Genomic DNA, 27,936 nt, shown 5'->3' with positions numbered 1-27,936 from the left:
TAAAATCACAATTCTTTCATCACTAGAGAACAAAGCAGGTTGGCTCGGGACACACAGACATGAGTAATAAAAGATGTGTTACAGTGGGTGAATGAAGACTAATCAAGTTGCACTGGTAATTGTTGGCTAAGAGGGCTCCAGTCCCTTGAAAGTCTCTCTCTTCTTCCCCAACCATTAAAATGTCAACTGGCCACACACTACCAAATTGACCCAAGTATTACCCAAACTAACACAAGCATGATATTTTGCAACGGTGGAGGAGGTGGCACTTCCTTGTTTACATTTTTACACAATAGATCCTAGGTACAAAGAGGAGCCGCTGATGGCAGTGGCACTTTATTTGGGGAAATTGCGGATGAATGATTAAGGCCCTGACTCAGTCCACAATGTATTTATATTTATTCTGTGCCAAATGAAAGGCTGCTGGCCAAATGTGATAGTGTAGTGATGAACCATCGAGGTGACGGTGTAGCTATTCACCAGACAGTAGAGTAGTAATTAGTGAAGGGTGAGAGTCAAAAGTTTGTTTGGATTTTCAACATAACCAGGATGAAGAGAGAAGGAACAGCAGCAACAACAGCAGCAGCAGCAGCAGTCAGACCGATGGCAACGGCAATGGCGGTCAGGGTGGTAGTGGTGGTGCTATGGCAGAGGCGGGGTCTGGGCTTGGCCGCACTCCACCACTCTGCCACTGGGGGATCACATAGCATATTTCCTGGTCCATTCTCTGGCCAACTCTTCATACTTGACCTTATCTGTCTTGTACATTCGCGCAATCTCTGGCACCAGTGGATCGTCCGGGTTTGGATCACACAGTAGTGAACAAATTGAGAGGAGCACTGAAAAGGAAACACATTTTAGCTCCACTGAAGGGACTCGTAAGCATGCACTTCTAAACTATCAAGATGCTTTCCGTCAACGGTTCAACCTGCATTCACCTTACCCTAAGTTACCAAAGGCTAAAATTATCACCGATACAAACCATTCTCAAATCCTACCCTTAGTAATGCATTAAAAATAACAATTTTATTGAAAAAGGACCACATACTTTTGATATAACTGACATAATATTTATAAGTTGCACTATCTACAATCAAAGTTATTACAGCTTGCGCTCACTAACAGAGCTAACCACTTATTTCAACTTCGGTAATTGTTACCGGTCTAATAAAATGTTTGTCTGCAGCTTACCTATTGCCTCAACACTAAGACTTTGTGAGTTCAAGAACTGCTGATCTTTTGTCACAGCTTGCACCTTATACATTACAAAAGACAAAGAGAATGGCCTTGAGTAACTGAACAGTGTGTTTTGAAAAAGTCTTAGTCCAATCAACGTTTGTATATTCATATTTTAATTACACCAAGAACAGCTTATTAAAGTCCTGGTGTACATACAGGTAGGATTCACCAATTTTCAACTTGGTTAAGAGATGGTTTACATAAGCCAGTGGAGAATCTTAGTCCTTCATTATGAATGGGCTCATTTTGTACATGTCAAATCAGATGCTAATCCATTTATGTAAAGGAATTCTGTAGTGAAGTGCTGATGACAGCAGCTTTATTTAGCAAAAAAATTTTTAATCCCACCTCTGCCTATTGAGTACTTCAATATATTTCAATTTAAGACCCATTAACTCTCCCTGAATGGCTTATTCTTTACTGATAACAAAGATGGACAACTAGGTAGGATGAAACCAAAGGGAACAGTTTAAAAGTACAAGACAGCAAGCAATGCAGTTGGGGGCCATGTAATGCAGCGAAGAATAATGTTTCGATATTTTAGGAACAAGTCTTCCCAGCAGCCTTTAATGATCCTGCAATGAACAAGTATACAAAGCACATTACAGGCTTATTAAAACTAAAGGCCACCACCAAGTACCATTTGAGGAGGAGAAAAAAAAAAAAAAAAACTAGTGGAGGTCCAAGCACAGATTACTGTGCAGCACAAAATCAGCAAAATATGGCTATAGATTCAACACTCGGCATGTGGTGCCTTAATTTAGTATCCAAGAACATATATTAATCATCACATTCTCCGGTGCTACTTATAGTAGGATCAAATGTATTTCATTGTGTTTAGTACTAGCTACTCTGGGATCAGTTAAGTGCACTTAAGGGCATTTGATCCCTGAGGGACTCGCATTAAAGACAGCAAAACAGTGTAGAAACACGCAGGTAGACCACCTACTATGTTAAAAATTAAAAAACACTCAGGTTCTAGACTGCCTAACATAGCAGAAACTCGACTGCCTACTACAGTAGCAACCATTTTTTCCATTCAAAGCTGGTCAAAAGGATGGGATGTTTGTCCCTTTCAACCAGTTACCAAGAAGCATTAAACAATGGGCTATTTCCTTTCCTAATAATGAAGTGCAAAATCCACAAAACAAATCCACAGGGCACAAAACTCTGGTAAAGAACTCTCCCACACAAATATTTTGTATTTGTCATTGTCTTTGGGTGATAAGAATAAACTGTATGAGGTTTTCGTTTGGTGTTTGGCCAGTCCTTGGATCTTGTTCAAATATCTCATCACAATAATAACCATACTATACTGTGCACTTGAAAAACCCTCCACTTAACTACTTGTTTGCCTAGAAACTTTTCTAGACTCACACCTACGTAAAAAAGGATAACTGAACAAATATCTCTACATAATTGTGTATTCTTAATGTAAAAATAAGAAAGGAAAACAAAGAAAACCCACTTGGACCTGTAACTGATGCTGAAAAGACCATTTCTCTGATGAGTAGTAAGACTGCTAAGTAAGAACTTGAGGATTTCAAGATGGACTATCTTGAGCTTTCCCTTCCAAGATAATTGTTAATAACACGTGTACTCTTCCGAGTACAAGAAAATATTTCAATTCAGTATGTTTCATGATTATTCATAAACTTGCACAACCAGAAGCAAATTCTTACCTTTGGAAATAGTTAAGGCTGGACTCCATTGGCTCCTGAGAATGTCCAAACATATTGAACCATTGCTGTTAATATTTGGGTGGTAGATGCGGGTTGTGAAAGCGACCTAGAGCAAATAAAAAACAAATCACATTTTACTAAAACTGCCCTGACATTTTTTTTAATAACAAGACAACATTTAGTTATCAGTAGACTAAAACAAAACAACCACGTGCAGACAGTCCCTGCTTATCGGTGGTGTAGCAAATGGTGCTTATCTATAAATTCGAGATCTATGACGCTACAACAGGCAGAGTTTGTTATTGATAATAAGAGTTATGGCGCCTTAAAATACCTATAGAGGTGCCATTAACCAAGCAGGAGTCCAGTAGAACTTTCAAAATAGGGTTCCCAGTCAACAGCTTCCTCAAATTATAATGACATCCATCACCAGGCAACCATGTAAGGTATGATCCCATTTTTGGATGACAGGACTGACCGATACTAATCACTTCGTAAGTGATGCTGGTCTAGACATCATTTGGCTCGAGGGTACGTAAGCGACATGTAAGAGGTCTACTTTGTTGTGTTTTGTCCTTTGTGATAAGTACAATGTCATAGTTCAAAAGGAATCTATCAGCTTGCCTATGGTTTCCATTTAGTAAAGAAATTGAGCAGCATCAACTTGTATTTCTCAAATCCACTCGTCCAAATTACTTTATCTTTTTACGACTGCATTACAATATGAAAGTCATTGTTAATAAAAAAGTACTCTCCACTTTAGCCTTCAAATTATTACAATGCTTAAACAACTATATTTTCAAGCATTACCCAAGATTCAGTGCAAGGGGGGATAAAATCACCTAAACATTTTACCACAATGACTAAAACTAAATTCCCTGAGAGCATTAACCCAAAACATTGTGCAAGTTTCAAGTATTATTAAAAGCCTACTTATGAGACAGCTGACAGACCAATTTGGTGTCTCAAAGTAAACCAGGTACAGACACCCTGACAATAATGAGTGCAACAATCCAATTTGATGTGCTTTGGCACTATTCTTCCATGAATAACCATCCATATTTCAACAAATTCTAAAAAAACAAACAAACCTGAAAGTAGACAGTTGAATCCAGGGGCAGCGAAGGGAAGGGAGATGGGACCTAACAGCTAAGATAACTTTTCTCTAGAACTAAAGCAAATCTATCAAAACTTATAAAAAAGTGCAGGGACTGCCCAACTACTGGTAATTAAAAATTATTCCTTTGACATACAAAGCATATACTTCTCTTTAAGCCTCTACTACTCTCTTAATTAATATGGGCACTAAATAACATGGAGCAACTGTAAAATAAGATTAAAGCAACGTTGTGGTTTAAGGTCCACATAATGCAAGATGATGGGGCTTTGGGAAATAAAAATACAGGGATGTTTTCAACAAGATGAGAGATTAGGAACAGTGGTGAAAGATGGGGAACAGTCAAGAAAAGCACTAGTTATGGAAGTAACCTTTATGAAGTAACCGGAACAAACCTGTAAAACGGCCCAGTAATCACGGTGAAAGTGCAGATGAAGACTTACACCAGAGAGGAATTCCAAAGGAAAATTAACATGAAACAAAAGAGCACCAACAACTAGTATCTCCATTCTGGAGCACCGTAAGGTGGATTGTGGCACCCGTAGGCTTTTGAATTTTGGTTATTGGTTACCGCCAAGGCCCCAGGAACAGAACCCCTGCCAATAATCGGAGGCTGCCTGTATATGTTCAAGTAGCAAGGCAAAGACATGCAAAGACCGACCCAGAATACTATGGAGAAGATCTACTGTATGAAGGGAAAAATCTGATGTAGGTACTGTGAAATAAATGTGCATTTTGAGTTTCAACTGAATTACAATCAAATTTATGGAAAACTTGGCTTTGAATACAGCTTTCTGTTATAGGGTACTAACTATTTGCTGTAACCGATTGTATCCAACCATCAGAAAATGAGTTGACCCCTTCGCTACATAAGACTAATCTCCTCAGTCACCTTTCTCTTGCAAGAAGCTTGTCTACACTAACGACAAATGGCAACATCTGATTTGTAACTTACAAGGTTATCTCATGACAAGGGACAGACCTTCAGTAACCATCAAAGGGCCTGAAGGGGGAAGGTTTGTCACTATGATGATGTAGTACCAAGGCTTTTTCGTATGTGGAAAAGACAATGAAAGTAGTAGGCCTGAACTACCTAAAAAGTTCTGATAGTGACAGGAGTGACTATGGTGATGTTCATTATATCACAGTTATAGACAAAAGAACCTTAGAAAATGTTTAGACACACAGTCTTATCAGAGGAAATGACAGAGGAAGCAGATTTGTCAAATTACTGAGATGCTGTGTGTAAACAGAAAACATGATAAAATTTGCAAATAGAAGACTATTGAAGAATTTGTTCGTAAAAAATCGGTGCTCTGAAAATATTATTGGCAATAAGATTTTCTTTGAGAGGTATCACTAAAATAAATTGTTAATGAGAGCTACATACAAATTCAGTGGTATTTGAATAATTACATATTTGTATATTCTATCACTACAACAATAAAATATTGTAACAATACAGTGTAATATTATTAAGTCATGAAAATATGAAGTATCAAAGAACAAATATAAAAGGGAGATCATGAAGCCTCTTAAATGACTTGCAGGAGTCTGATCTCGTCACTAGTGAAGATAAAAGCCTCACAGCGAAAGGGTTAACAGTGGTTTGCCAATAGTATCACCATTTTTCAAACTGCAAAACTGTTACATTACAAATATGTGAAGTGACAGGATGGATTATTGGTATTTTATGTAATTATACCTTCACGTTTTTAGCTTTCTTGAAACAATAATCCAACAAATGGGAAACTGAAAGTTACTAATGATACCTGTGTTGCTGAGGATAAATTTGTGTTATACAACAATGAATCCCAGCAACAATAGAAAGTTTATAAAACTCAATCATCTCTGTTTGTTTGTTTGTATGGTGTTTTTACGTTACGTGGAACCAGTGGTTATTCAGCAACAGGAACAACAGCTTTGCGTGACTTCCATTTATCTGTGAATATATGACTGTGAAAGAAACTAACATGGGTGTGCATCACAGTCACTCAAATTATGTTAATTCTAGATTAGATTATCCATCTCCACAGACCGAACTTCAATGGACTGTGGTACCAGACTTCTTCACGAGGGTAGGTTCCAGAACCCACCACAGAAATGCAAAAATCCATCTGAAAAGGCTTATAACTGCCAAATATACCAAGTACCCTTAATCGAAAACACTTATAACTGCTCATTTTACCAGTTCACTTCCTAATTTAACCCTCTTACGCCGAAGCAGTAAAAAAAAAATTGTCTCCCGTGAGCCGGAGGTGTTTCAGAGTGAGCGCGGAAGCGGAAAAAATATTTTCAAAATATCACAGCGCGCTTAGTTTTCAAGATTAAGAGTTCATTTTTGGCTCCTTTTTTTGTCATTGGCTGAAATTTAGTATGCAACTATCAGAAATGAAGAAAATTATCATTATCATATTTAATGCGATATATGATAGCGCAAAAACGAAATTTCATATATAATTGTATTCAAATTGCGCTGTGCGCAAAACGGTTAAAGGTAACAAGTTACTTTTTTTTTGTTGTAATGTACACTAAATTGCAATCATTTTGGTATATAACACATTGTAAAACGATAGAAGCAACACACAGAAAATATTATCACAAAATAATGCATGAATTCGTAACGAGCGGACGTAAACAAATATTTTTTTCAAAAATTCACCATAAATCTAAATATTGTCCTAGAGACTTACAATTTTTTTTCAAAATGAAGACAAATGATTGAATAAAACTATACTGTAAGAGTATTAGCTTACAATTGCAGTTTTCGACCATATCTGAAGAGTTAAAGTTGACTGAATGTTGGATTTTTATATATATATATTTTTTATATGCAATTATTTCGGAAATAAGAAAAGCTACAACCTTCAAATATTTTCAGTTTTATTCTACATGAAATTGCGCACACTTTCATATATAAAACTCTATGAAATGCCTAATATGAAACTGAGCAAATATTCCGAGAATGGTACGTACGCATTTCGGAGATTTGTGGCGGAGAATCCGCGCGCGGAGGGAAGGAAAGATTTTTTTTAAAATTCACCATAAATCTAAATATTTTGCTAGACTTCGAATTTGTTTCAAGATGAAGATAAATGACTGAATATTACTAGACTGTAAGAGTTTTAGCTTACAATTGCGTTTTTTGACCATTTCGGTAGAGTCAAAGTTGACCGAACGTGTTTTTTTTCTATTTATCGTGATTTATATGCAAATATTTCTAAAATGAGAAAAGCTACAACCTTCAATTATTTTTTGTTGCATTCTACATGAAATTGCGCACATTTTCATATATAAAACTTTATGTAACGGCTAATTTAAAATGGTGCAAACATTACCACAATCGCACGTATGATTTTTTCGGAAGAGTTACCGCGCGGACGCAAAGAAAATGTAATTTTTTTCATAAATTCACCATAAATCGAAATATTGTGCTAGAGACTTCAAATTTGTTGCAAAATGAATGTAAATGCTTGAATATTACTAGAATATAAGCGTTTTAGCTTACAATTGCGTTTTTCGACCATTTCGGTAGAGTCAAAGTTGACCGAAGGTTGAAATTTTGGCAATTATCATTATTTATATGAAAAATCTCAAAACTGATAAAAGCTACAACCATGGGTTGTTTTTAGTTGTATTGTGCATGAAATTGCACACATTTCCATATATAAAACTTTATATAACGGCTAATTTTAAAATGGTGCAAACATTACCACAATCGCATATATGATTTTTTTCGGAAGAGTTACCGTGCGGACGTAAGGAAAGTTTTTTCATAATTCACCATAAATCGAAATTTGTGCTAGAGACTTCCAATTAGTTGCAAAATTAAGGTAAATGATTGAATAAATGATTGAATATTACTAAAATATAAGTGTTTTAGCTTACAATTGCGTTTTTCGACCATTTCGGCAGTCAAAAGTTGACCGAAGGTTGAAATTTTGGCAATTATCGTTATTTATATGAAAATATCTCAAAGCTGATAAAAGCTCCAATCATCGAGTATTTTATTGTTGTATTTTACATAAAAATGCGCACATTTTCATATATAATACTTCATGTAATGGCTAATTTACAATGGTACAAAAATTATGTCAAAGTGACGAAATAATTTCCGAGATGTGTCACAGATACTTTTTAGTGCAGCAAGAAAGAAATTCGCGCTTGCGCGCCTGCGTAACGATTGTAAACAAAACAACACCTTGATCCGTGAACTCCCAGCATCCCCCAAGGCACGTGATTCAAAAGTTTTAGGTTGGTAGGCCTATAAGTATTTTTCCGTGAATTTTAAAAAAACTTTTGTAAGTCGACGTAAAATACGTCCAGTCGGCACACGGGAGACAAAAAATGTCGACGTAAAATACGTCCAGTCGGCGTAAGAGGGTTAATACGGAGGGAGGGGGAGAGAGAAGAGAACGGAGGGGGGGAGAGAGAAGAGAATCGGTTAAAATCTTAGAGAGACTGCTCAGAAAAATTTGCGAATTGGGGAAAGCTCCTGTGGAAATGTGAAAGATATGTTTCACAAGAATCCACAACAAAGTGAATCGTGAAAAGGTAGGGTAGCTCTGTAATGTGCTGACCTGTAAGACATGGGACACAGCCTGATAAAAATCATCAAAATTTGTATTGCCAGATTTTGCAAGGCAACAGACCAATGTTAAGCCAAAGACACAAAGAAGCCAGGCATTTCTCTTGGCTTAAATGTGACAGCCTGCAGGCCTTACAAGCACTCCCTACACCATGTAAGACAAACGTGATAAACCTAGAAGCACAAGCAATGTGAGGGTGTTAGTATATCTTTTCCATCTACCAAAAGCTTTTGTCTCTTAACAAAATATTATCTTAGTTTTCTGTGTTTGTGCTGTGACAATTGCTAGATTAGTATAAAAACATAATAAAATGAGTATGCAGAGATATAATAAAGTTTTATATCATGTACAGGTAGTGTTCAAATTACGATCATTCATTTTATGATAATCCAATTTTACGAGACAGACCAAATTACAATAGGTCAACTTTGCCCCATCTTCTTGTTAAACAAATTAAAAAAAAACAAAAGAGAATGATAACACATATTGTTTTAATGTTATACTCGTGTTAAATGTGTACAGCCATGAACAACTGAATGAGAAAACTTTTTTTGCAAAGTACAACCGAACTGGATAACAACAAAATCCGTTTGGCTTGAATTTCAACCATCGTACGACAGTAAACAATTACTGTAGACTTTTTTCACTATAGATCAAAGATCAACAAGGAAATATACTCTTAAATTCAAACCAAGTTGTAGCTGAAGCTGAGAAAACTGTTCAAGCTGCTAATGACTTATCAGGCATCAGCAACCAGGTTAAAACTCCCGTAAACTTATGCCACCAACCACAACCATGGATAAAATTGAGAGAAAATCATATTATTTGAAACTAATAGGCTTGAAAGAACATATTTTACTGTTGTTTTCATGCCAATAAAAGATCAATAATGTAAAGTTTGTATTATGATAAAATTAAGTGAAAATAGTAAACGGAATCAAGTACTTTTTTTACTCAAACATGCCGCCAACATAATCTCAATTACAAGAAGATGTAGTCAAGTCATATTTCAACTTAACACGTTGTACAATGAAAAATTACCTTGTCTCATAAGTGAAGTATCTAACTAGTATGATAACTAGAAGCAAGAAAATTCGCTCAGAAATGCATTATGGCAAAACACACTCTTATTTGTCATCAGCTCATTTCCAAACCAAAACATTGACCACTATGTTAGTATTATTCTATACTATAATAATATGAGAATATATACAACATTATTGGATACAGTGAAGAAATGTACAAGTTTTCAAAACTCATGGAAAAGATGCATAGCATTTACTTTTTCTTCTTTGCTCATCTTAATTTTTGTCACTGCCATCTACGTAGCAGCGGCATCTCGAGCCCGTACCTCAATTTTCTGCTCGTGTAACAATGCAAAAAATCAACTGAGTAACGACTCGTACCACAGAAAACTTGTACATTAATTCACTCGTAGGTCATGGTACCATAAACAAAAAAGATCAACAATACATGAATAATAGCAAGTCCAGTCACCGATCTGGCAGAATTGGCAGCATACCATTAAATCATTTAAACTCAAGCAGATTCTCAACAATATCACATGTTCATCAATGAAGATAAACCTTTCAAGATTAGAAGAGCAAAAGCTATCGCTGAATACCCAGTTATCGGGTAATAATGTTGTGTAAGTGTGCCAAATGGCATTCTCTAACAGAATTTCTTCCAAAATTCAAACATGAACTTGTCTAACTTATCAGATATGGCCAGTACAAAGAATATGGAAAACTTATATCCATGTATTTTATGTAGAAGTTGCAACTAAAACAGCAGATTTTTCACCCAAAATAGTTGTTGAGACATGTATGTCTTACAAGTCATTCAAGATCACATTGAGAGCAAGCTTTTTGGCAACATAAATATTACCAGTCGCCTAGCAAGTCTAGGCCATTTCAACGCCAGGAAGCAACTGTAAAACAATCGTGACATGACATTACGTCCTTGAGCTAATCGAAGTGTTGTTGCACATCAAAAACTATGTTTATAGATCGCAAAAAATAATTGTCCATTCTTGCTAACTCGATGGCAAGCCTTACATTTTTTTTTTCTTTTTCTTTTTCAAAACTTTCAAACTACTCACAGCTTTTACTCTGAATGATCAACCAAGCACAAAAATGATGACGTGAATGTCGCCCTAAGCAACCAACCAGTCACACTCCCAATGTTACTGGAAAAAATGAGTCACAGAAGACCACTTACTTTTGGGGGTTTAAAGGGGTAGTCGGTGGGGAAATGTATTGTGAGGAAAAATACTCCTCCCTGGAATGGACTCTCTGGTGGACCCATGATAGTGGCTTGCCAATGAAACAGGTCATCACCTACTGGACCTGCTGAACATTGTGCTGGTGGGTCCCGCCCGAGGTCCTGCAACTCCTGAAATATAAGAGAATCATGTGTAACAGGTCCTTAAATGTACAACTAACCAAAACATTAACCAAACTCCTATTTTCAGTTATGTCAAAAATGGCAATCATGATTTAAAATGAACGATTTATTCCAATTTGCAAAAGCAAGTGGAAAAAAAAAAAAATCTTATAGAATAATTCCTTAACAATTATGAACAATCACAACTATCATTTAACAGTACATTCTCAATATAACACGTATAAAGATTAATATGAGGGAGTAAACATTGCTCAAACAGAATACCAACCTTTACCATCACTCACTCTAATGCTCTTATGGTTTTAAAAGTGTTATTTAATCATTTCTCCTTTTGTTTGCCAATACGTACAATAATTAAAAACCCTATATGGTAACCAATACTCAGGAAAGTGTAGTCAAGATGTCCTTTTAGACCTCACGTGAGTACTGTTGTTACATTTTTAACCTTGACAATGGGCAAGTGTCCAGGATTGCCGAGATTAATTTTAAATGCTGCCGTCTATGTAGTTGCTTAACCACCAAGCATTTGCATGCAAGATACTGACATGTAGTTAAGAAATTTTTATGATTTCTGATGGTTTTCATGTAGAAGTACTATCAAAACAATATCCTATGGTGCAAATGAGCATGCCGAGTATTCGATTACTGTTGCAGGGTTTGGTTGGCATCAATACAATACAAAGTGATTGCTGCTAACCTTAGAAGGGCATTTTAGCAAGTAACAAATGTAAAGCATTGCAGCACAATTAGACCCACCCTTAAGATAGCTGCGCAGAGTTAATACGGACACACATTCTGGACATTTTTCATAAAACTTGAAGAACCAACCAATCCTTTGCCACCTTCGTTAAGCATCTTTTCTTGGGCTTTCCAGTACCTAAGGCTCTTCTACTGCTACTGCGTACTATGACGTTCCGAGGTTAAGGCGCTTTTCAATTATATTCATCAGAAATTATTTCCAGGGTTACGACGCCTACAATGCTGATCTGGCACAAGAAATATGACACCAAAAATGCAAAATAATAAATATTTGAAGATCTTTTTGACGAAAAATGCAATAAGAACGCAGTTTGCATAGTTTTTAATGCACCCAAAGCATTTAAAGTAAGGTTTTCTTAGGATTTTTTTATGATATTCCGGCTTACGGGTTACAACACGTCTCAAGAACGGAACCCCCGTCGTAACCCGGGGACTGCCTGTAATGTTTACAGTACAATATGGCTTAGGGATCACAGTCAATCATAGAATAGACCTGACCAAGAATGAACAGAATTAGGGTCTGGATACAAGAGCACTAAAAACGCAGCATTACCAAATCTGTCTAACGTTGAGTTTTTGGCCACACTACACGAGCACTATTTTTTAAGAGTTACAGAGTATATAAAAAAAACATGCTTAGTTCATTATGCATGCTGTCCAAGTCGGATGAGTGACAGGCTTGTGCCTCATATTTTTTTCGGCTTCCGCCTTGTCATTCCAGTCTGGGAACAGTGCCATCCCTATATCAGTCCAGCACTTTGCTTTTATTTCTCGTTGCTATACATAATCCTTAGATTTGGACTTATAAACTGCCTGCCTGCTTTCAACTTCAAAAATAAATGTGTTGAACACCTCATGCTGTCACTTGTGGTACTGGCGTAGAGTGGCATGTGGACCCTGGTACTGTTCTAGAGCAGCCCAGAGGTCTACCCTACCTGGTGCCTTCCTGGAAGCTGGGCGCCATCAGTCTTGTGTAGTCGGGCAAGGCGTTACTAGAGTGCTATTAACGTCAACACAGACATTAGAAAATCCCCATGCCCACGCAACGCTAGTAACGCTCGTGTAGTCCAAATTAGTGGTTGTCCATTGAAAAGCATATAAAGATACGTATATCACACTGTGAAACACTGCATCAGAAAGCGTCAGCAACGCGAAGTTTTGAGCACTTGTGTATCCAGGCCCTAATGTTATGTTAGCCTAAGCTTGAATGGTATACCCTTTACTATTAAGAGATACTCATTATTATTAAAAGATTTATGATTAAACAGATGTAAGGAAAAAAAAAAAAAAAAAATTTGTATAACCAAAGGTAAACTCTCAAACTGTACAAGGTTACCCTTGATTTTGAATGCTATGTCATGCCTTTATGATGACTTACACTTGCACAATATTGCAATCTCATTCTGATTCATAACTTTAATGAACCGTAAAAGTATACGTAATCAATACTTCATGGTGGTAGTTTAGAATCAAGCTTATGGCAAATGATTCTTATCTGACAGATACGATTTCTGTACTTTAATTTTAAAGACAAAAAAGGACACAAACATCCTATATAGTCCGGAAAATATAACTTGTGATGGCACTACTTTCTGCCCTAAACACCTTACTCTGCAACTGAAAAATTTTGTTACACAGTCTATGACTTAGAATTCGCAACACCACACAACATTTCTTCTCCTTTCAATGGCAAGTCAGCGGTCTGGCGACAATCTTCTTCTACACAGCCAAGGCCCATTGGGGAAGGTACTACAAACACACGTACATACTACACCCTCAATAATCATCTCAATACACTTGCTCTGTGGTTACTTCCCTCGAAAGTATACTTCTTAATGACAATAAAAATAGCTTATATGAGGTTGGTCTTCTGCCAGAGGTTTTATTTATGCAGACCTGGCAATGGCTCAAAAGCTGGCTGCTATATTGAGCCTATCACTATGATACCCATATTCATGTCAAGACTTCAAAGGGAACAAAATGCAAAGCAACGTCAATACAATTAGCCTCAGTATACAGTAGTATCTGTCCCTATCCACACTCTCTTCTCTCTCTCTCTCCTCCTCTTCTCTCTCGCTCTCTCTCTCTCTCTATCTCTCTCTCTCCTCTCTCTCTCTCTCTCTCTCTTCTCTCTCTCTCTCTCTTCTCTCTCACCATCAAAATCAGTGGCCTAGTCGCCTAATCTATCTGGCCAACTTGCCCCTATAATCTGTCTCAGCTTTTAAACTAAGAATACTAACCTCCTTTACACTGAAACAATGGACTGCTCTCTTGCAATATACTAACTATGCTAAATTCACCGTACGCCGTTCCCTCTGTATTTGCGGGGGATACGTACTAGAATGGCCCCCTTCCCCCTGAATAGTTGAAACTGCTATAAAAAAAAATACTTAAAATCACAATTATTGAATGTAAATTGTATTTTTCCTAACTATACAAACCTGAGGTTCTTTACATAAGGAATTAATTCCAGCTGGCGCTGGAAGTAATTCCTTATGCAAAGGACCGATGGTTTGTATAACGTATAGGAACAAACTGCCTAGTTTGTTAGGTATAATTCAAGAAAAACTAACTAAAAATGTGTAACCCTGGTTTTCTAAACAGTTTTATCACAAAAAGTGCATTTTATGATGAATTTGAAAAACCAGGAATTTGTGGATATTTCTCAAAAAAAAAAAAAAAAAAAAAAAAGTGAATGCTTGGATTTCCCGCGAATAATGGGGGAATGTGTTTTTGAGTGTCCTGTCCCCCCAAGGGTTCGCTGTACAACCCAGCTGATGTCGACAATGACCTAGAAGCCAACTTGGATATACCATAGTCTTCAGCGGTGTGATCACTCGTCAGCAAACTCGGTCCCATCATAAGCAACAAACATAATTATTACCCAATAAATGGTAAAACTAATTACATAGATGCTAATTAAAAGTTCCGGTCGTAAACATATTTGGGAATCAATACTACATGAAATTCTAAAGTTAACGGCTAACATTTCCTAAATTGTTGACTTTTGTCATTTTAACTTTTCCTTAAAATGTGTGATAGGAAGCTGAAGAACCCCCTTTTTTTAAATATAGTTTGTAATTTCATTTAAACAATGACTGAATATGTATTCCTTGAAGACATTAAAAAAAATATCAAAGTTTGCCAACGAGATTTTAAAATACACTTCAACCAACAATGTTTGCCAATGAGATTTTAAAATATATTTCAACCAAAAATTTACAATTAGTTATTTTGCAAGTTTTAAGCGGCTAATGGGAAGTTTGTTTACTCCCGTGATAAGGAGAATCTCTAAGTCCTACAAATACACTAATATTCAGTGCTTCTAGTAAAGACTTCTGGTCAAAGCCTTTGGGTTTTACCGTACCTATAAGCCAGATATGTTAACTTGCTATGCAGCAAAATTAGACCATATTTTTAAAAAATTGCTAACAACTAAGAGCAGCCTAATCAAGCACACTACTGAACAAAACTTATAACTTTTTAAAAGCATATTAAAGCTACAGTGAAATAGCTACAACAACTACATGACTTGCTGCCTATGTGCAGTTGCAGGGATATTGGTATGACAAGAATTATATTTGTTGACGTTACTACATGGGATATTTTTGCTTTATTCTAACTTACTCCCATTCTTCTCAAAATTACGACTGCTTCACAAAACTAAACTTGACAATTTCCTCCCAACTGTTCCTCTTTAAAGTTACAACTGCCTAACCGAATTAGATTTTTTACAATTAACGTCAGGCATAAACTGAAAAATCAATACCACACCTATTTAATTAAAAAAAATCAATGAAAACCACACTCCTCAAAACCTGAGTTGGTTATCCTCCAAAACATGGCCAAAAGAATGCATCAAAGTTTGAACATTTTTACTGTCTAATAATACTGCAGTGGCAATCAACAATTTCACTTCAGGAAGATTCCATAAAACCTAACATTTTCCTCAAAAATCAATAAAAAAAAAAATAAAAAAAAAATATAAAAATGCTCTTCATATATGTGTTATTCCTATATCTGCTAACATGCTGACACTTAAATGACAGCTTAGAACATTCTAGAATGTTCTAGCACATGATGCAATCTGGTACATGACAAATCAGTTTTGGCTTTTGTTTTTCATCATGTGAGCAATGATGCCTCGCCCAACATCACCATGGGCACAAAGCAGAGGATTTTTTTCTTTTTTAATTTCGTGAAGATTAGTTTCTTCACTGGCTAGTAGCTATTGGGCCTTGCAAACATTGGATACACCACATTTAACACTACTTAGACTTTGCAAGTTTATGGACATTGCATTATGGACAACAGCAAATTTCTAGAAAACACTTTAGTCAAAACGTACAATCAAGAGGGAAAATGACTCACTCCTAATTATTTCACACATATACAAGCTCTTGAATACGACCAACATGCCTGGACAATGATTAATGTGAAATGAGGCAATGTTATTTCTGACCACTATCACAATTTTGACCATTTTCACTGGAAAATTCTCAATTGGATGAGTTTTGCTCTAGTCAGTGATTTCTAGTGCAAACAGATTTTCCTTAGTTTTAGTACGACTTAAGACAAATATGCCTCACTTCGTACAAATAGCATACCATTCAAAAGATTGAAGTTTCATCGACATAATGTGATATATGAAAGCCCCATACAAACTAAAATAAGCATGTGACGCTCTTCGTAAAATATGCTTTCAAGGCAGTTTTGAAATCCAATATGGTGGCGATCGTGTGGCTGGATGGGTCTGGTCACGGATGGACACCATCTTTCCCAGCACTCATTTGAACAATGTTAGCATATATATGTAATGTTTATTGATATTACTCAAGATTGCAGTTGTAATCAGCACAATAAAACTATCATCATGTTGCCTATATTAGTGAAAGTATGAAACTTGTTATTCCCGGGGTCATGGTTTGAACTGAATTCATTTTTACCTTGTAATCGGTGGTTTTAACCTTACTGCAATCAAAACTGAACTCCACAGTGCTTATTTGATTGTTATTGTACACATTTTGGTCTTAACTAACTTCACATTGCACTTTAACCACGTTGCTGTTCCTGGTTCCTAAGCGCTCACTCCACATACACAGTTACGAGCAGCAGACGACGACGCTGCAAAGTTCTATTCCCTTAATTGTTTACTCATTATTTTGTTCAACTGTTATTTCAAAATGTGTATTTAATTCATGTCTATTACCCCTTTTTTGCAACCAAATTACCCCAAAAAATTACAGATATTTCTAAAGTAGATACAATCCAATGTTTCTAACCTTGTCGTACATCTGGCTGCCGAAAACCATAGAGGAACAGACTACGGATAAGTGGATTATAATTTTTTTTTGCTAGCACTTTTCGTTGATTTAAGTCTATACGTATTAGTAATTTGATTTCTTTAAATAACTGTATGCCAGAAATAAATGTAACCTTTAATGTTTGCATGCTAAGAATGGCAAAATCATTGTTGCCACATTAGTGGAGCTTCACACATATGTCGATGCATTATTATAAACTGTTTCCATTAATTCTAGTTGTCATAGTAATGCAATAATGATAAAATTGTTTTAATATTTATGTATATATGCTTTCAATACATAGGCTAATTTCACCAATTTTCAAGTTTTGTGTAAGTCTTATACCCAGTTTGGAGGGTGAACACATACCAATTGGCAACAGAGAGAGAGAGAGAGAGAGGGGAAGGCGAAGGAAAGGGGTGGCGAAGGAAAGAAGGAAAGGGGAAGAGTGGCGAGAGGGGGGGTGGGGGGGGGAGAGGGGGGGTGGGGGGTGGAGAGGGTAGGTGGAGCTTTTTATGCGTGTTCGTATCCATTTCTGGATAATGGAGTTTTTGTCTCTTGGTACAAGGACAAGTGTCGTTATTCTTTACGATTAGGGTTTCACGATACCCATATTAATTACGGCACTGGGTGTAATGCACTACAGTTACCATCCGAGTTACGACCTGCGCGAGTTACGTCCACCCGTACTTACGACAGTGTCCGACAGGGGTCTATTTTTTTATATTTGGCGGCGTTTACTGTTTGGCAGCGCGGTAGTGTAGTGCGTGCGGCGCGGTATGACAGTTACGACGGCGCCGGTCAGCACAGCATCCAGACAGACTCATCCCAACCACCTCACTCACTGTCTAGACATTGTAGCAGTACTGTAACATTGTAGCAGGAACCTTTTTTTTATTACACCTTTGCCATGGCCCCTAAGAGAAAGTCTGACTCATCAGAATGCAATTCTGCCAAGAAAGCTAGGAAGGCACTGACGGAGATGAAGATGGACGTAATCAAGAAATATGAAGGTGGGATGAAAGTTAATTGTATAAGCAGAAGTCTCCATCTCTCCCACTCCACGGTCTCCACCATTCTAAAGGACAAGGAAAGGATTAAGGACGCAGTGAAAGGAGCAGCCCCAATCAAGTCAACTATTATCACCAAACAGCGTGAAGGACCGATAGCAGACATGGAAAAGTTGTTATTTACGTGGCTGGAAGATAATAGACAAAGAAATGTGCAAGTGATGTTGCGAGCAGTGCAAAGCAAGGCAACAAGTTTATTTAAAATGTTAAAAGAGAAAGGAGGTGAAGAATATGCTTCGTTGGAGTTTATAGCGAGTGATGGGTGGTTTCGTCGATTCCGAGATCGGTACCAAGTGCACCATGTTCTGACGAAAGGCGAGGCTGCTAGCAGTGATGCGCCTGCTGCTAAGGCATTCGTTGAAGAATTTGATAAACTAATTGTGAAAGAAGGATATTTGCCTGAACAGAATTTTAATGTGGACGAAACTGCCTTGTTTTGGAAAAAGATGCCGAAAGGCACGTACATAAGCAAAGAATTCGCGAGTGCACCAGGGCACAAGGCAATCAAAGAAAGATTCACGCTATTGTTCGGTGGAAACATCGCAGGACATAAATTAAAACCTTTTTTGATTGCGCTTTCAGAAAACCCGCGTGCACTGAACGAATGTGAACAAACATGCCCTTCCGAGTTTATTACCGAAGTAACAGAAAGGCCTGGATGACGCTAGCACTGTTTGAAGATTGGTTTTTAAACTGTTTTGTACCGGAGGCACGTCAATATTGTAGCGATAAGGGCATTCCGTTTAAGATTTCATTCATTAGTGCTTGACAATGCGCCTGGCCACCCGACGCACTTGGATGATCTTCATCCTAACGTGCGCGTTGTCTTCCTTCCCCCTAATACCACCCCCCTAATCCAACCCATGGACCAGGGTGCGATTTCTACGTTCAAGGCGCACTACGTAAGAATTTCCTTTGACCAAGCCATCGAAGCTATGGATGAAAACCCTGAGCTGACTTTGCGGGATTATTGGAAATCATACAACATTTACCATTGTATCAAGCATGTCGCTAAAGCTTGGGATTTGGTGACAGAAAAATGTATGAGTGGTATTTGGAAACACTGCTGCAAACGCTTCCTCAGAGATTTTGTTGGCTTCGATAACGAAGAGGAATTAAGCAACGTCCGAGGAAAAATTGTTAGCTTGGCAAAGCAACTTGAGTTAGGATGTGATGAAGAAGAAATTGAAGAACTGATAAGTGAAGAACCTGAGGAATTAACAAATGAAGAACTGTTAGCAATAGAAGAAGAAAGGAAAGCTGAAGAAGAAAGAAGAGAGGAAGAAAAGGAAGTTGTAGAAGAGGAGGAGCCCGAACGAAAGTTTACTGTAAAGGGATTATCGGAAGCCATACAAATGCTTAATACAATGCTGCATAAATTGGAAGGAATGGATCCGAATGTTGAACGGTTTGCCCGGATAGAGAGATCTATGCAAGAAGTAATGAGGCCATACAAAGAAATCTACGATGAAAAGAAAAAGCAGAAGATCCAAACGACACTTAGCATGTTTGTCAAACGGACACAAAAGCCCGCCTCATCCAGCATCGAAGCCACCCCCTCCCCTACATCGGCCAGCGCAGTAACCAACCCTTCCCCATCCCCTGCCTCGCCTGACTTAACAGCTGATCTTTCTTTCGACCGTGCGTACGAAGAAAGTGTTGATGACGTAGAACCAAGCACCAGTGAACATTAATTTTGAGTGTTGTTTTGCTTATTTTTTTACATGCATATGTATTTTCTATTTTGTACTACAGTACTGTATGTTCTATTTTTGAACTAACTTTTCTATTTTCGTATTTTGATCTTCATTTGTATTTTTGTATAATAAATTCAACTGCAGTAATAAATATTTTATTTCTAAAACCATATTATATTAAGATGTATGTACGTAGTATATAAACAAAGCAACTGAAAAAAAAAGCTAAATACATTGCACCTACAGTATAATATTAAAAATATCTCAATGATAAAAGTGAAACTAAAAGGCATAAAAATGATAAATACATAAACAGCTTGTACGTATAGTACAACAGTAATATTATTAAACAGAAAAAGTATGATAAAAGTGAAACTAAAAGGCATAAAATTTTTAAATAAAACAGCTTGTATATACATATGTACAGTAATATTATTCAACAGAAATATATGATAAAATTATAAAAGTGAAACTAAAAGGCATAAAAATGATAAATAAACAGCTTGTATATACACAATAATATTATTCAACAGAAAAAGTTACTTAAAAATGCAACACATTCATATCATATGTCCTCGAGTACAGTATAATCTTCCACTTTAACCGAGTACTTATAATCCACGTGTCGGCCATTTTGGCTGGTATTTTCGACTAACGACCATTCTGCCATACGACCTGTTGGTCGGAACGGATCTAGGTCGTAACTCGGATGGTAACTGTATAGCAAAATCTCGTTCTGATAAGTGTCCGTTACAGAAATATTGCCAAAAAACGTGCTTGCACTCTCTGAAACCCATAGTAGGTATGCTGCTTAGTTGTCAAGCAAGTTTTTTGTAATGGCACAGGATATAGGTACGGCAGCCGTATCCCGATCGTGGTAGATATTGGTACGGCAGTGAATTGCGCATGCGTCAATTTCAGACTTCCTGCCGTACAAATAATATAGTGCGGTGAGGGTACGGCAGATTCTGTCATTGGCGCCGTATTTGCGGTCTTGACTTGCTGTAGATACGGCAGTTAGCTGTATCCGTTTACCAGTTTGCTAATCATACTGTATTATGTAAACCAGAGCTCGGCTTTTAGTGGGACAAGTCACCTTTTTGAAACATCTTGTTTCCCCCTTTTTTCAGTTAGCAAAATGTTCCTCCCCCCTGTTTTTGTTTGTTTAGCTTTTGTGAATTGTGTCCCGCTTTTTTGTACTACAAAAACAACACTATCCAGATTTTAATGGACCTGGTAAATTCTATCGTCTTCTCCGACAGCTGCAATATACCCAATGAAGTGAATTAAAAGAATATTGTAAAGTATATAACGGCCCTTGCAGCTGCCGACGTCGGGCAGAATAAAGAGCCGAGAAAGTCACCAAAGGTACGATGGTAGTGTATATATTTATATATAATCCTCTTTGAATCTCCTCTTCGGAATTCTTTTCAGGGCCGATTCGATCGTTCGTGACCTACGTATATACCATGAATTACCCAATTTTTGAAAGTTTGAGTCTTCATAGATGTCTATGGCTTTCTTCAGCTCGTTAAAGCCTGAAAACATCTGTTTTTCGGCGAAAACTAATGTATTATTCCGCGGTTCATGCTGTTCCGTCACCATTTTTCTTGCTGTCACTGATATGCCCAAAGACTGTGTATATACTTCAGTATATAGTCTTTGGATATGCGTGAGGCGGTAAACAACGGTTAGCGCATGCGCAATTCACTGCCGTACCAATATCTACCGAGATCGGGGTACGGCTGCCGTACCAATATCCAGTTCGTTTTGTAATCAAGTATTTTTTACAAGCTAGCTATTTTTTAAATTTTTTATTTTTCTCAATCAAAACATGTGCCCCTCAATGCTAACTTTCCTCTTTTAACGAATTTCTGGTCTGCAAATTTGGCCCCAATAATTTCTTATAGTGTGAAAACACAGAGGCCCAGGGACCGAAAGCGATTGTATCACATTACGGCGGTAATCCGGCAGTAAAACATCTTCATATATCCAAAAAGTAAATAAGTATATGTGCATTACGATTATAACAATTACATGAATAGCTGATAACAATCTGCATGAATAGGGTAGAACATCACAGCAGGCCAAGCAGGCCACCTACAATCAATGCAAGCCACCCTCCGAAAAAGTACATTATAACGCGTCCTGACACCCGAGATGGGCATCAGTCGCGACTTGTTGTTGGTGAGAAACGGAGCTAAAGACCTCTACTCTCCTTTCGAAGTAAGTATTTTCTCCAAAGTTAGAAATTAAGGCCAAATTTTAAGATTTAAACAGAGGGTACTGAAAATGGCGCCCACGGCAGTGGAAATCTCACCAAAACGCTTTAGAAATTTTTACTTACAACTAAAAATGTTTCGAAGATTGACGCCATCTCGATGTTTACGGAGTCGCTTGTGTCAACAAACTTTCCATTCCCTGTGATAAATCCGCACACCACTTGTACCCACAGACGCTGGAGCACTTTTTATCACAACAATCGAAACACGATTTCTCACCAACAACAAGCCAGGCGTAAACAGCTTGTTTTGGGGTTAGGAAAGGATGGGACGGAAGGAAGGCGTTGACCTCCTTGGCTGAATTTTTGAATAAGTAGTAAAAACATAAATATTTTACTATATTGATGATGATTAATTTGAAAATATTCGTTATTGAAAAAGTAACTCGACTGACTCAAATTTAAGTAATTATTTTTCTGAATTAGAACGTTCTTTCAAGTTCTGTATTATGACGTCACGACATCTTGACTTTCGTACCTATTGTAAATAATTGCTATACTCAACTGTCATTGCAGAACAGTTTACCAGTTATTCATGCAGATTGTTATCAGCTATACATGTAATTGTTATAATCGTAATGCGCATATATATCTTTATTATTTACTTTTTGGATATATGAAGATGTTTTACTGCTGGATTATCGCCGTAGTGTGACGCAATCGTTTTCGGTCCATGGGCCTCTGTCTGTTTTCGCACCATAAGAAATTATGGGGCCGAATTTGCCAATGACCAGAAAGTCGTAAAATTAAAGAGGAAAGTTAGCATTGAGGGGCATATGTTTTGACTGAGAAAAATACAAATTTATTCAATAGCTAGCTTGTAAAAAAATACTTGGTTATAAAAACTTGATTGACAACTAAGCCAAGGGGCATGTCTACTATGGTTTCAGAGACAGTGCAATGCCAAGCACGTTTTTGGGCAATACCTATTTCTGTAACGAACACTCTTAACAGAACAAGATTTTGCTATAGTGCATTACACCCAGTGCCTTAATTTTAAGGGTACGTGAATCACTAATCGTAAAGAATAACGACACTTGTCCTTGTACCAAGAGACAAAAACTCCATTATGCAGAATGGATACGAACACGCGTATAAAGCTCCACCTACCCTCTCCCCAACCCCCCCCCTCCACCGCCATCCCTTTTCTTCTTCGTTCCTCCGCCTTCCTTTCTCTCTCTCTCTCTCTCTCTGTTGCCATTCGGTATGTGTTTTGCCCCCAAACTCGGTATAAGAATACACACACAAAACGTTGAAATTGGTGAAATTAGGCTATGTATTGGAAGTATATATACATAAATATTAAAGCAATTTTATCATTATTGCATTACTATGACAACTAGAATTCATGGAAACAGTTTATAACCTGTTAAGCGTCACCCACGTAATAATACGTTTACCGCGATCTACTCGGTAGCGCCTTCAACGGGATATTACGTTCAAGACTTTAACTGTGCTTGTCAAGCCGTCAGCCCCGTAATAATACGTTTACTCGTATAGAAAGTGTAGGAACATCATTTGGTAACACTCAGCACATGGGAAACTTATTTCCAGCCTGGCAACTCTTTCCTGGTGGTCGCTTATGCTAGAAAACTGCCTGTCCCTGTTGGTTTTCTTTCAATACGCTTCGGGCGTTTATCGAGACAAATTGGATTTCGCGTCTTTCACAATGAATGTCCCAAAGAGGAGGCATATTTCTTCAGGTGAGATCAATCAAATACTAGATGAGGAGTGTGATATTGATAACCTATTTGATGATGAGAGCTCTAGTTCTGAATCCTCCAGTGATGATACAAAATTTTCTTCCAATTGCGGGAGTGAAGATGACTTTTCTTTGCCGAGTGACTGGACTCCGAGAGAAAATCAATATTAACTTTGAAAAACTATCATCAGTGCTATGATCGCTGATTACAAAAAAAGCGTGACGGTACGTTAGCAGCGAGCTCATCAGGGGCGGACGCTTAACAGGATAATAATGGAACGGCGTATGTGTGAAGCCTCCACTAATGTGGCAACGATGATTTTGCCATTCTTAGCATGCAAACATTAAAGGTTACATTTATTTCTGGCATACGATTATTAAAGAAATTCAAAATACTAATAAAGACTGAAATAAATGAAAAGTGCTAGCAAAAAAAAAAAAAAACGTATTCGTTCCTCTATGGTTTTCGGCAGCCAGATGTACAAAAACGTTAGAAACATTTGATTTTATCTACTTTAGAAATATCTGTAATTTTTCGGGGTAATTTGGTTGCAAAAAAAAAGATAATATACATGAATTAAATCAAAATTTTTAAATAACAAAGTAAATTTAAACTAAATAACGAGTAAAGTAAACAGTTTAGGGAATAAAACTTTGCAGTTTCGTCGTCTGTCGTCGTCTGCTGTTCGAAATTGTGTTTATGGCGCGCGCGCTTAGAAACCAGGAACAGCAACGGGTTTAAAGTGCAATGTGGAGTGAACCGAGACCAAAATGTGTATAATAACAATCAAATAAGCACTGTGGAGTTTCAGTTGTGATGGCAGTAAGGATAAAAACCGCCGATTACAAGGTAAGAATGAATTCAGTTCCAACCATAACCCCGGGAATAACAAGTTTCATACTTTCACTAATATAGGCAACAAAATGTTGTTTTATTGTGCTGATTACAACTGCAATCTTGAGTAAGATCAATAAACGTTACATACATACGCTAACATTGTTCAAATGAGTGCTGGGAAGGCTGGGGAAAGATGGTGGCCGTCACTGATGAGAACCGTCCATGCAAAACGTAGCCGCCATATTGGATTTCAAAACTGCCTTGAAAACATATTTTACGAAGAGCTCACATGCTTATTTTAGTTCGTATGGGGCTTTCATATATCACAATATGTTGACGAAACTTCAGTCTTTTAAATGGTATGCTTAGAGTTGCAATTGTATTCATGTTTCACCAATTAAATATCAAGTGAATAAGACTCGTCTACCGTGATGAGGGTTGGCCTGTCGTGATGTTTCCCCCTAACTGGTAAACTGTTCTGCAAAAAATTTGAGAATAGCAATTCATCTACAATAGGTACGAAAGTCAAGATGTCGTGACGTCATAATACAGGACTTGTAACCATGTTCTGATTGTTGTGATGAAAGTGCCCCCGCATCTATGGGTTCAAGTGGTGTGCGGATTTATCACAGGAAATGGGAAGTTTGTTGACACACGCGCCTGTTTTGGTGAGATTTGCACTGCGTTGGACACCCTTTTCACTACCCTCTGTTTAATGCTTTGAATTTGGCCTTAATTTCTAACTTTGGAGAAAATACTTACTTCGAAAGGAGAGTAGAGGTCTTTAGGTCCGTCTCTCACCAACAACAAATCGCGACTGATGCCCATCTCAGGTGCCAGGACGCGTTATTAGTACTTTTTCGGAGGGTGTCCAGCCGTAATAGTCGGCGAGTTGAGCCAGGAAATGCAGTCGTTTACTCTAATCGTTCCAGCTGGGTTTTCCCTAGAGGGTGTACCAATGTTTGTTTGTGTGGTGTTTTTACATTGCATGGAAATAAAAACAAAATTGCCTAATTGACAAACATCAGAATGTTATTAAGCTACAAATCAGTGGACTTATGGACATCAAATTACTACGTACGACTCGAAAGAGTTTTTACTGTAAACTGGCATACCCTAAGGGGAGCAGCCTGACCCCTGGCCCAAGGGCATGACAGGATTGCACCATCGTAGGTCACAAAGTCAATATTGTTAGGATCATTTCTCCATAATGATTAAGCAGTTTTTATTGATTAAACCAACAACCTGACATTCAAATCGGGTCCCTTGGGCCATCGCCCCAAACTGCGACACTGGGGGACATCAAAGGACCCCCTACTTTTCGGTGACTTGACAAAATCGCCAGAGGGATGGGAGGGGAAAAATTGGGGGGGGGACGGGCGGCCAGCCACATTCACCTAAAACGCCTCTGCCTGCCTTAGGAACCTATTTCGGGCCCTCCCGTCGGAGGGACAGAACCCCCCTCCTCCCTCCCCAGGTCGGCTCGAGGGCCTCGATCCATCTCCACCAAAACAAGTGTGGTGGTCCCGAGGAGACCCCGTGGGTTCGCCTTCGCCTTCGCCGCCCCCGTCGGGCTCCACTTCGCCGATTTGAGGCCGCCTTCGAATGCGTCGGTCCCCAGGGCGCATTCGGGGCGCCCCGGCCGCCCGCGGGGCACGACGTGGGGCGGGGGAAGCGCGGATATAACGGAGGGAAACGGGGACCTCGATCGTCCTCCTCCTCCTCCTCGGCCGTCATTTTCCAACCCCCCTCCGACAGGATCTCCTTAAATCTACGGCGGCGGCCTCGTTTCGGGGGGGCGCGCGCCCCTCCGGAGGCCGCCGGGGAGTCGAGCTTACCTTATTAATTCTTTTAAGTGCCATGGCTGTCTATATAAACGTAGGACACGCACGCGATTTACAGCGAGTTCGCTCTCACACTGCACCAACCAAGATGGTAGATGGCGGAACCTGCGCGGAGGAATACACGCCAGCCAACGACCACGGAGTCCCCATGACAGCCCATTTCGGGGACCTTTCGGTAATGCTTCTCTCTCTCTCTCTCTCTTGGGTGGGGGATATTCTAGCAACTTGGGATGGAAATGAACGGGGAAATGCTAAGATTTTCATTGCATTCGGGCGTCTCATTTGCGACTCAGGAACGTACGAGTCGTCGAATCTGTTGGAAAATGTTTCTCTCTCTCGGGTAGTGGGGGGCGAAGGGGGCTGAGGAGGGGGATATTCTAGCAACTTGGGATGGAAATGGGGAAATGCTAAGATCTTAACTGCATTCAAGCATCTCATTTCACTGCCAGTAGGACCTTTCGCGTGCTTGCTACGTACGAACCGTCGAATCTGTAGGAAATTTGGGGGGGTGAGGGGGTGGGGATATTCTAGCAACTGACGAGGGAAATGAATGGGGGAATGCTACGTTTTCAAGTTACTTTCAAGAGAATCATTTCCCTGCCATTAGCACCTTTCACGTGCTGGCTACGTACGAGTCGTCGAATCTGTAGGAAAATGGGGAGGGGGCCGCTGGAGGGGAAATTCTAGCAACTAGGGATGGAAATGAAGGGGGAAATGAGACGTCAAGCACGAGTCGTAGAATCTATAGGAAAATGCTTCTCTCTCGGGCGGGTTGGGGAAGGGGGGATATTCTAGAAACTTGGTATGGAAATGAACGGGGAAATGCTACGTCTTCAAGTTACTTTCAAGCGTATCATTTCCCAGCCAGTAGCACCTTTCGTGTGCTTCCTACGGACGAGTCGTAAAATCTGTGGGAAAATGCTTCTCTCGAGGGGGTTGGGAGGGGGATATTCTAGCAACTTGGGATGGAAATGAACGGGGGAAATGCTACGATTTTAATTGCTTTCAAGCGTACCATTCCCCTGCCATTAGCAGCTTTCGTGTGCTTGCTACGTACGGGTCGTAAAATCTGTGGGAAAATGTTTTTTTTCTTTTGGTTCATAGAGTTCGTCTAACTTTTCCCATTGTGAGTGTTGGATGCGTTCGTTAGAACGGACTATCATATTCTCGTTCTTTTATTATGATATTCACGACTTTCGTTGAGGAATAATAATGAAATTATTCGTGTGTTTAAAGTGGAATATTGACTTTTTATTGATTTCCTTCAAATTGGGCTTAAAAGACCTCTCACGCCCAACTAAAATATGGTACAGAGAACGGCAACCCCAGTGGAGTCTTCCAAAATTAAAAACTGTCACACTACTAAATATAGGTTAACAGTATTGATCTTCGAAACGCTGGTTATATCA

General features: G+C 38.5%; 1 protein-coding gene across 1 annotated transcript; it reads right to left on the bottom strand.

Moving 5' to 3' along the window:
* LOC135199440 (ubiquitin-conjugating enzyme E2-17 kDa) lies at positions 1-26,680 on the bottom strand. Its single transcript, XM_064227480.1, has 4 exons — positions 26,522-26,680; positions 10,848-11,021; positions 2,922-3,027; positions 1-839 (listed from the first exon to the last, which is right to left on the bottom strand). Exons 1-4 carry the CDS (start codon positions 26,543-26,545, stop codon positions 700-702), a joined length of 444 nt encoding a protein of 147 aa, XP_064083550.1. The 5' UTR covers positions 26,546-26,680; the 3' UTR covers positions 1-699.
* Between the last annotated feature and the right edge of the window lie 1,256 nt (positions 26,681-27,936).

This window comes from Macrobrachium nipponense, chromosome 25 (assembly GCF_015104395.2).
Source record: "Macrobrachium nipponense isolate FS-2020 chromosome 25, ASM1510439v2, whole genome shotgun sequence".
Lineage (NCBI taxonomy): Eukaryota > Metazoa > Arthropoda > Malacostraca > Decapoda > Palaemonidae > Macrobrachium > Macrobrachium nipponense.
Note: the sequence above shows the minus strand (reverse complement) of the source record. Positions and strands in the feature narration are given on the sequence as shown.

What these genes read in the sequence shown, in the direction of transcription:
- LOC135199440 (XM_064227480.1), bottom strand. Translation starts at nt 26,545, where the DNA reads ATGGCACTTAAAAGAATTAATAAG. An exon ending in ACCCCTTTAAACCCCCAAAA is followed by an intron (nt 3,028 to 10,847) that starts GTAAGTGGTCTT and finishes TATTTGCTCTAG; the next exon opens with GTCGCTTTCACAACCCGCAT. An exon ending in AGCCTTAACTATTTCCAAAG is followed by an intron (nt 840 to 2,921) that starts GTAAGAATTTGC and finishes TTTCCTTTTCAG; the next exon opens with TGCTCCTCTCAATTTGTTCA.